This window comes from Borostomias antarcticus (assembly GCF_949987555.1).
Source record: "Borostomias antarcticus genome assembly, chromosome: 12".
NCBI classification, from domain to species: Eukaryota; Metazoa; Chordata; class Actinopteri; order Stomiiformes; family Stomiidae; genus Borostomias; species Borostomias antarcticus.
The window spans coordinates 15,713,695-15,723,716 of record NC_140245.1 but is presented as its reverse complement, the minus strand read 5'-3'; the positions used below and the strand labels follow the sequence as shown (position 1 = coordinate 15,723,716).

Below are 10,022 nucleotides of genomic sequence, written 5' to 3'. Positions count from 1 at the left end.
TCAAGCACACAACAGAGAGACACTTCAACCACAGAGGGCGCTGTTTACAGGATGGGGTTGTGGCCCCCCCTGCACAGAAAACATGTTATTGTTGCTTCTAGAAGTGTGTGTGTGTGTATGTGTGTGTGTGTGTGTGTGTGTGCGTGTGTGTGCGGGGGGGGGTTCTCAACTTGGCCAAAGGGAATGTTGACATTTCAGATTGCCACCTGCCTCGTAGAAGTCTCTGGGGAAGCCCTGTACTGTAAACAGTGATTTTATAACCACAGTGGGTCTACTGACTCATTCCACATAATTATTAACTCCTGACCAGTACTAGGGAACACTTGGTGAACTGGGCAAACAATACGCTAAGATAATCTCAGAAGAATAGATCACTATATAGAGAAAGACGGTTATAACTTTACCTCAGCCCCTCCCCTTGTCTGTCTCTCTCCCTCCCTCTCTCCCTCCCTCTCTCTGTCTCTCTCTCTCTCTCCCTGACTCCCTCGCACACTCACTCACTGTTCTATCTTGCTCTCTCTATTCTCTCTCTCTCTCTCTCTCTCTCCCTCTCTCTCTCCCTCTCTCTCTCTCCCTCCCTCTCTCTCTCTCTCTCTCTCTCTCTCTCTCTCTCTCCCTGACTCTCTCGCACACTCACTCACTGTTCTCTCTTGCTCTCTATATTCTCTCTCTCTCTCTCTCTCTATTCTCTCTATTCTCTCTTTCTCTCTATCCCTGCTCTCTTCCTGGCCTGTCACCTCTTTCTGCCTCTCACTTCCTTCCCCTGCAGATGGTGGTGACACGGGGCAGTTCAGTGTGTGTGTGTTTCAGTGTGTGAGTTTGAGTTTGTGTGTGTGTGTGTTTGAGTGTCCATGTGCGACTGTCTGTAAGAACACTTCCCCTCGGAGAGCAAGAGAAAGCAGAGAGAGAGAAAGAGAGAGAGAGAGCAGGAAGGCACAGCACTCCAGTAACAGGTAAGACAATTCCACCAAATTTAACTTGAGCTGGACTCGGAAGTGTCGTTGCAGACAGAGATCGGATGCCGACAGACAGGTTCATCCTTCAGTGCTCTGGCCGCTCACATAATGGTTGGGTTTTAACTTTGAACTTGCTCTAGTATTCAAAGTGTTTCTTGTTTTGTAACATTTCAACTCCAGAGAGTTGGAAGTGGGATAGGTACGATGAGCACTGAATGCTAAACAATATCTAATGTCTTATCTGTAAGATATGTTATTGTCACAACAATTTGTACATTTGAGAAAATGTGTATTGTGCTCTCTTAATTGCTCAGTAATTTGAACATGTACTGACATACAGTATATCAAATACAGCAGGATTGGAAATGCATTGCATGAGAAAGGGGAAATACAATGCTTTATGTTCATACTTATTGGCAAACAAAAAAGGATTACCATTATTTGTCTTTAATAAGCCATCTTTCATAGCCTGCTAACATGCTGCCTTTGGCAAACATGACAGGAGCATTATAGGTTGGAATTATCATTATACAATAGCTGGTTATGAATGAGAGGTGGATCACATGTCTTATGTGGTTTATAACACCTTTATGAAGATGTACTGTAGACGTAACATGAAGCTGTCCCAAATTATACATGCTGGTTTGGTTTGTAATTCAAGACACTACGACAGAAGTCTTTATTCCAACCTATTTCTACATCAAATCAGTACAGTGCTAAAGGAACTTGATGTTTTACATTGCTCCAAAACACAATTCTAATTTCACACCCAAGAGAATTGGTCTTTTTCACTTCTCAGCTCCATTGCAAAGTATGTGAACCCAGAGATTGGCTATGACCTCACTATGAAGTTCTCTGCCAGCGGCTATGGTGACGGGAACCATGGAGACAGCGATGTGTCCAGGGTATTGGTCTCTAGGCTCGCTGAGGGAGTCCTGAGCTGTCATGGTGTTGCACTGCTTACGTTCTATCAGCAACACCATCTTTTAATAGCATCTTTTTCCAACGAGTAACCATATTGACAATGTCTATTTATACTTAAAAGCAGATGAATACGTTATAGAAAGATATATTTAGTCCACAGAAGTTATAGAAATTAAGACATGGCGAAAATGAATATGAATAGTCTTATTGTGCTTAAGACAGCTCAAGAGAACGTAAAGTTCACTGCCTCACTGGTGTTTTTTTAAAGCATATTTATCCTTAGACAAAGACAGATGTCTGCTGCTAGAGTCAGTCAGACTTTAAAAAAATAATTTACAAACAGCTGTGGCAGCTGTATAGCTCAGCAGGTAGAGCAAGTCGTCCAATGATCGTAGGGTTAGCGGTTCGTAGGGTTAGCACTCCTGCTGTCCCCATGTCGAAGTGTCCTTGAGCAAGACACCGAACCCCAAATGGCTCCCAAAGAGCAGGCTAGCACCTTGCATGCCAGCTGCCGCCACTGGTGTGTGAATGTGTGTGTGTGTGACTGGATGAATGAGACGCCATTGTAAAGCGCATTGGATAAAAGTGCTATTTAAATAAAGATTGATTGATTGATATAAGTGCAGTCCATTTACCATTTAAACCAACATCTGAGGTTAGCATTCTTACATAACAGGTCTTTTTCTTGGAAGGTTTGTTGCAAACAAGGAGGATGGTGAGTTAAACTTGGTGTATCTACAGCATGGCTCTGATAAGTCCTATCTGTCTCATTCAGATGTGTACCAGCTGGTTTGGCGCTGGTGTCTGACATGTTAATATCCTGTGGCAGTAGGATTAGTAGCATTTCAACAGCAGAGACAGTGTCCTGCTGTTCCCTGTTGTTGGGGGTTTTCTGGGTAGATATCCTCTTTACTGGACCCGGGCGTACCACGTGTAGCTGGGTTACTCAGTTTTGGTGCACCTTTGTACTGCAATCTTGGCAGCTATTGGGTCCTTTTCACCGTGATCTCCATGCCAATGCTGGGTTGCCATGTTGGACTGCACCCCTAGGGTTAGGTCTCTGAATTTAGCACAGCAGCCTTTCATTCCCTTGTCCTTGTGTTCAGTCTGTGCCTTAATGTCTGGGAGAAGGATTGGAGGTTTCTGGGCGTACTTAGCACTTTGGCAAACTGCTCGTCTCCACAGGTCTTTGTTCTCTGCTTTCAGACCTTGGGTGTGTGGGTGTGTGGGTGTGTGTGCATGTAACAATTTCAACAACCCCCCCCCCCCCCCCCCCAGGGATAAATAAAGTACCTATCTATCTAAACGCTCAAGCATGTGTGTGTGTGTGGGGGGGTTTTGGGATGACACTGGGAAAGGTCAGTCTCAGGCTGTGTAATTTGGCTCTTATTGACTTAATGCCACATTACCCCATCCTCCAGATTGCTAAGCAACTCCTATTCAAGTGAAGGTCCAAAGTCAACACTGATGGTGAGAGATTGGGTCAGCTTGTTTGGTTCTAATATACCAGCCCAGCTGAGAGATTGGGTCACCTTGTTTGGTTCTAATATACCAGCCCAGCTGAGAGATTGGGTCACCTTGTTTGGTTCTAATATACCAGCCCAGTTGAGAGATTGCTTCTGTGAATGTTAGAAAACCTGAAATCGCTAAGCTGAGAAAAAGAGCCTCAACGATTAAGAGCTGTTCACACTTACACACACTTTGCCTATTTTGTTGACAAAACAAACATGACTATTTTGTGATCCTGAAACTGTTGTTTGTTATCAGGAGAGACTTGTTACAGTACATACCGCACGCTTAGACAAGAGGATGTATGAAGAGGATCTGTTTCTGTTTTGTTGTTTGTTATTGACTGAGTTCTTTGAAACTTCAATTTTCGTAATATGAATAAAAAGGCGGGAAAAGTTATTTGACCACTAGTGCATTTTGAGGACAGCCGACCTAAGGACCAGAACACCACTGGCTGACACCAATATCAACACAATGAATGTAGGCTATGTTGGGGCTGCCATGTATAGATAGTGTGTACGTGAGTCTAAAGCGTGTTTGTGAGTGTGCCGCTGGCGAGGTGGTTTACTACGGGCTGCTCCTGGAAGCCGACACTGTGCAGGACAGGAAGGACAGAAGACATCAGTCAAACTCAATGATATGGCTGCTGTGATTATGTGGCGATAACGTTTCTGGTTCAGCCATTTTGCCTTCTCTTACAGTGCGCTGCCATGTCTAGCGTCGCCATGGACACCGGTGCTGAAGTAGTGGAGGGGTGCAGGGAGGAGCCGACAGGTAGATCACCCTCGTCCTCTTTAGGCCCCTCCCCCCCGTTCACCCTCACCGGCCCTCTCATAGAACACGATCACAACACGGATCATAAGAAGGTAGCTGCCTCTCTTTCACCCGAACCCCTAACCTTTCCGGCAGGAAGGAAGAAGTGGCGCCTCAAGCAGTTGAGGAGCCGCCTGTTTGGTCGTGGGAAGAGGAAGGACACCCAGGGCCTCATGAAGCAGAGCCAGTCCGCCAGTGATGTCACAGCCGATGTCACCGCTGGGGGCGTGGCCGAGGGATATGACTCGGAGGACGACTGCATGTGAGTATCATGGATGTCCTTCCACCACTAAATGAACTCTGCGTGTAGTCTGTCCATATTTTGTCCATTCATCTGTTCATGTTCAGTCTCAATCATTTTCATCCATTTTGTTGGATGAACCCTTAATAGTATGGTAATGCCTTCACTTCAGTATTAAGTGTTTGAACTTTGAACACAGGGCTGCCCTAGGAACTCTCGGGTCCAGGGCCCTGTCACATGACAGCATCTTCCTGGCCGACCAATCCCAGGGCTCGGTGGAGCCGGCGAGGGTCCTGTCCCAGGAGAGCGTACAGGGGAAGATACGGGCCCTGCAGCTGAAGCTGCAGCGTCAGAACATGCGCATGGGCCCACCCCCCTTGTTGATCCCCGGGAAGAGGATGGAAGATTCCGGAGCCACCTCCGAGGACGATGGTTTGCCCCACAGTCCCCCGGACGTCTCCTTCCACGACAGAGCAGGACAGGGGTCCTCTTATAAGCCGACAGTGTGTTTATGCATATTGTCCTTTGTTTTTCATAACATGGCTATTCTTGACCATGTCCACCATCTTGTTTTTGACTGACTGACAGACATCTCTCTCACCCTCTCTCAGCCACTCTCCCTCTCTCACCCTCTGTCTCTCTCTCACCCTCTCTCTCACCCTCTCTCTCTCTCTCTCACCCTCTCCCTCTCTCTCACCCTCTCCTTCCCCAGGTCCTCGACCCTCACAGGCACCACAGCTCTCTGAGTTTAGCAGGGACAGGAAGTGAGGAGGAGGAGCAGGTAATATGACTTCCGGTATATATGTGGTCTTGTGTGTGGTTCAGTATGTGTGTGTGTGTGACAGTAACATCCATACTAACAACCTTCACAGCTACTTTTTCCACGTGTTAATTACGTCCAATAAATGAAAGGTCACCAAAAAAGTGAACTGGATGTGATCTGTGTTTCCTCTCTCTCTCTCTCTCTCCTCAGTGGTCCTCCAGGCCCTCCTCCCGGCCCCTCTCTCCGTCCGGCGGCGCCCACGTCGGCCCAGCTGCCCTCTCCGACCCGGAAGCCCCCCTTGGGGTCGACCTCAACGGTCCGGCCCAGTACACTCCCAGCCTGGACAGCTCGGCTGCTCGCCACCGCCTGTCCGTGAGGCCCAGGAACCAGAGGGCCAGCGCCAAGGCCCGGAAACCCCCCCCGGTGAGACCCTCAACGCTGAGCAGTCCAAACCAACACACGGACCATGGCAGACTGTGGCTTCTGTATGGTGTTCTTGTTGTGACACAGTGACACAGTTTATTTTAATTTTGATATTCTTTCTTTTGTTCTTGTATTTATGTGAAATGACAACCTGTCTGTCGGCATTCCACTTCCTGTGTGGTTCTCCAGAGGGGCGCCGGACCTTGCTCTGAGAGCCTGAGTGACCTGGACCCGGCCCTCGCCGAGGGAGAGGAGGGGCCAGAGCGGGAGACGGCGGAGGAGAGAGGGAAAGAAAGCCGGGCGACGCTTGCGACCGCGCCAGAGAAAACGCTTTCCTCCCGGTCCCCGAAAAGAGACGACCACGACCACTATTCTCCTGTGCCGCCACTCCAAACGCGTCCTTCTCCCGAGGGGAAGCCCTGCGCTCTGACTCCCTCTGCTGGCGAGGACGTGTTACCACAGAAGGAGGAGCCCTGGGCTCTGACTCCATCTGCTGGCGAGGACGTGTTACCACAGAAGGGAAAGCCGTCAAAGGAGGAGGAGGAGGGCCGGTTCACCAACAACCCTCTCTTCCTCCAGGCCATGCCCCGAGAAAACGACCCCCCGCCTGAGGTAGGACCCACTATGGCCAAGACCCTCATACCTGACGGTCCCACCTCCACACCACCCGTCACGGCTATTGAGGAGCCCAAAAGACTTCCAGAGCTCATACGGACCAAATCTGGTCCAATCGTCCACACGCTTCCTAGTAACGCTAAGAGAGAACTCACTGCATATGGTCAAGGGAGTAGTCCTCCATCTCAAAAGGCCCCTTTCAATCGCTCTGTGTTTGGGCTAGACAGTGCTTCAAGCTCACACAAACTGCCCTCACAAGAGACTGTGACCCCAGAAACAACATCTTCTAACAGAGGTCTGGGTAAGAACACCCCCTCCAGCCCCGCCCGGGCCACGGCGCTGCCTAACCCTGCCCCTCGCGTCACGAGACCCGCCCAGACACCCGCTTCGGTGGCGCCACCTGCAGGGGTTGAACAAACAGCGCCGCCTGCTGGTCAAGGCGAGACACTGCCTGCGGAGAGCTCACGGGTGAAGGAGGAGGGATTTGGTTTTGGGTCCTCTCACCGCTTCTCTGTCTCCTCGGCGAGAATCCGCCCCGAGACTGGCGGCAGCCTCCCCTCCGGAGAAGGAGAGGAGGCGAAGAGGGAGAGAAGACGGGGGAGGGAGGAGAGAGAGAACGGGCGTGGTTCGCTGGTGAAGAACCAGACCAGTCAGGGTTGTGTAGGAAGACAAGCCGTAAAGACAGAGGTCGGACGAGTGAATGATAACCGGCCCCGACGCGCCAACGAGAGGGAGGAGGAGGTGCGTCCGGGGCTCACGAGAGAGAAGGAGGAGGAGGTGCGCCTGGGGTTCACGAGAGAGAGGGAGGAGGAGGTGCACCCGGTGCTCACAAGAGAGAGGGAGGAGCAGAGAAGCACCGACAGCAGGACGGGCACAGAGGAAGGAGAGAAAGAGGATGTGAGGAGTGAGAGAAAAGGGGAGGGGGAGGAGGGAAGGAGAGGCGCTTTCGGCATCAAGCTGCGCCCCACCTCTCAGTCGATGAAGTATCGCTCGGAGACCGTGCAATCGCAGCTCAGGGCAAAGCGCCACAGCGTCGAGATCATGGCCACGGAGCCCCAGCCAATCAAAGGGGAAGAGGGCGTCAGTTCAAAGGTCGGAGGTAATAAGGTGGTTGGGTCGGAGCCCGCCTGGATGTCCGTGGCCAGAGAGATGACTAGGAGCCTCCAGCAGCATTTCACCAGCCCTGCAGCCTCAGAGACCACCCCGAACACGGACACCAGGCCGGGGGGAAAAGCGCAGCCTCAGAAGACCCCGGTACGACCATCTCAAACGCCTCAGCCGCCCGCCCCGCCGCCGGCAGCATCGTCATCGTCACTGCCGAAGGCCCAACTGTCATCTCAACAAGCAGCACAGCTGAAGTCCGCCAGGAAGACATCACAGGGAGAGACTGAGAGATCCTGGAAGAGATCGGACAAGACATCGGCTGAGACTAAGGTAAACTGTTGTTTGTTTATTTACAAGTGCTCCTCGATCTCGGCAAAGGCTGAATATATACAGTATATACAGTATGTGTCTTCATATAATCTGCCATTTGTGTGTCTGATTGCAGACAGAGTCGGGGAAAGGTCAAGGGGAGAATCTCAGCGTAAAGCCAGAGATATCTTCATCATCATCAGCTTCATCATCATCTGCGTCAGTGGTGTCGGCATTGCAGCAGTCGGTACCACAGGGGGGTCAACCGTCCTGGATGGAACTAGCCAAGAGGAAGTCAATGGCCTGGAATGACAAGACTATGGACTGAGAGAAAAGTGTGTGTGTGTGTGTGTGTGTGTATGAGAGAGAGAGAGAGGGAGATAGAGAGAGAGAGAAAAAAACAACAACAACACTTATAAAAGACTGCTGTTTTTTGACTTGACCTAATTCATAGTCCTCTTGGAATCTCTGTACTGTAGTGCACTAAGCATGTTACACTTAGGCTACTCATCTCAAAATCCAAACTACAACCCCCTCGAAATACAGACTGATCCAATGTCATTGTATGTAACAAAACCACATAGAGGTCTGAAGCCTCAGTAGCGTGCTTGTCCTGTGCTTGATCATGTTGCTGGTTCAAAGTCAAGCTCTTCAAAACATCTTTGCTACTTTTGCTCTCAGCACCCCTTTTACGAGATCCCCCCCTTCTAGTTTTATGAATAACTATTTCAAGCATTGTGTCAGCTTATGTCAAGAATAAATACATGAATCTCAATGCATTTCGGGGCTCAGTGCATTCGGGGCTCAGTGCATGCCACAATTGAATGGGTTCTAAATTGGCCCATGCTACACCCCTCCACTGAGTTTCATGAAAGACAGTCTGGGAGTTTGTGGGTAATCCTAGTGCAAAATTTGGATGGAGGTGAATGGCCGTCCGGGCCGTGTTTAGGCAGACCTGCCCCGTTATTTGCTGGGTCGGAGGTAAAAAAAATTCCAACATTTGCAGTAAAAATGTATGCGTTCATTAAACCGGAAGTTGTGAACCACCGAATAATAGGCCTACTTCGGTAGCTTTCTGTACTGGGGATCTATCCCGCCAGAATATTTTGGAGGGAATTGCAGCTATATATATATATATATATATATATATATATATATATATCATATTTGAATTTCATTCATTCCACAATGAGACCAGTTTTGAGAAAGGTTGTGCTGATTGCACTCCGATCTGAGTGACGACTGAAGACCTTGCAAGCCAACATGTGCTTGACTGCCGGAACTTTCGCTCGAGTCTTGCCTGACACGCAATGCAATCATGCAGCCTGTGTGAACATAGCGTAAGATGGACCATGCGTGAAAATGGGTCCAGTAGTTTTTGCGTAATCCTGCTAGCAAACACGCAAACGCATGCACAAACAAACGCACGCCACCGAAAACAATAGCCTGTAGTGGATACTAGAGTTAAATCGGTACTACCGGTATTCCCGGGACCCATCCTCGGAACCATTTCTCGTTTCCCGGGAAACGAACAGCGGGAAAACGGGAATTGCAATTTCAATAATAGTTAATAATTGAATTAATAATTTGACCATTGGCATGGGTTTTAATTATTATTTTAACAGCTGAGCTGCATGATATTATTGCAATCTCTGCACACAGTGCGTGCGTAGTGTCGTGGAATTTTACAACTAGTCAAGACTATTCAGATAGCTTTCTTTTCTTTCCAACCTATTGATCCAGTCCCCTGCCTTTTGCTATTGTAAACACCTTAACCCTTTGTTTCTCTCTCTCTTTTGTAATTCCAAACACCTTTGGCCACTGCTACCGCATCTCGGATAACCCGCTGAGTTCGTGGCTGCTATTTCACAATGTCATGTTGCAACAAAGATGTGCAGGTAGGCACATCGGAGAACAGACTGGGAAACGCCTCCACTAACTGCAGAACATCATCTTGACACGCTCTGTCTAAGTGACCTAAATGCGCTCGTAAAGAGCCCAGCATTTCTGAATTTCCTAGGCGGGCACACTGCTGCGCCTGGTTGCGTAACACAAAACCATCTTTGTCTGCTGAGTCAGACACAGTAACACTTAGCACCGGGACTCTCTGGATCTCAGGGAGCTTCGTCTCCCTCGCCCTGTACAGTTTAAGCATGTTGATGTGACACACCCGGGATTGACATCTCTGATCAGGCGTTCGGATGACATAATCTGTCTCACTCAGCTTCCTTTCAATACAGTACGGACCAGTAAACCGAGCGGACAACGAGGAACCAGGCACCGGCAACAACACTAGAACTTGGTCACCTGGGTCAAGAGAGTGCTCTACCGCTTTCTGATCAAACTGAGACTTCATAGTCTCTTG

The 10,022-nt window shown here is 49.3% G+C and overlaps 1 protein-coding gene across 2 annotated transcripts; it reads left to right on the top strand.

The window, feature by feature from the left end:
* The first annotated feature begins 506 nt into the window (after nucleotides 1-506).
* On the top strand, nucleotides 507-8,407 carry cracdlb (cracd like b). Of its 2 annotated transcripts, none has more exons than XM_084446731.1 (8): nucleotides 507-953; nucleotides 4,091-4,163; nucleotides 4,303-4,464; nucleotides 4,643-4,946; nucleotides 5,156-5,224; nucleotides 5,417-5,629; nucleotides 5,819-7,678; nucleotides 7,794-8,407. In XM_084446731.1, exons 3-8 carry the CDS (start codon nucleotides 4,376-4,378, stop codon nucleotides 7,983-7,985), a joined length of 2,727 nt encoding a protein of 908 aa, XP_084302857.1. In that variant the 5' UTR covers nucleotides 507-953; nucleotides 4,091-4,163; nucleotides 4,303-4,375; the 3' UTR covers nucleotides 7,986-8,407. The 2 variants fall into 2 exon arrangements, with proteins under 2 accessions (XP_084302857.1, XP_084302856.1); XM_084446730.1 differs by having other exon boundaries at nucleotides 4,299-4,464.
* Nucleotides 8,408-10,022: the final 1,615 nt, after the last annotated feature.

Coding starts and splice junctions, on each gene's coding strand:
- cracdlb (XM_084446730.1), top strand. CDS start 4,100: ATGTCTAGCGTCGCCATGGACACCGGTGCTGAAGTAGTGGAGGGGTGC. Junction 4,465..4,642: donor GACTCGGAGGACGACTGCAT/GTGAGTATCATG, acceptor CTTTGAACACAG/GGCTGCCCTAGGAACTCTCG. Junction 4,947..5,155: donor GGTCCTCTTATAAGCCGACA/GTGTGTTTATGC, acceptor CTCCTTCCCCAG/GTCCTCGACCCTCACAGGCA.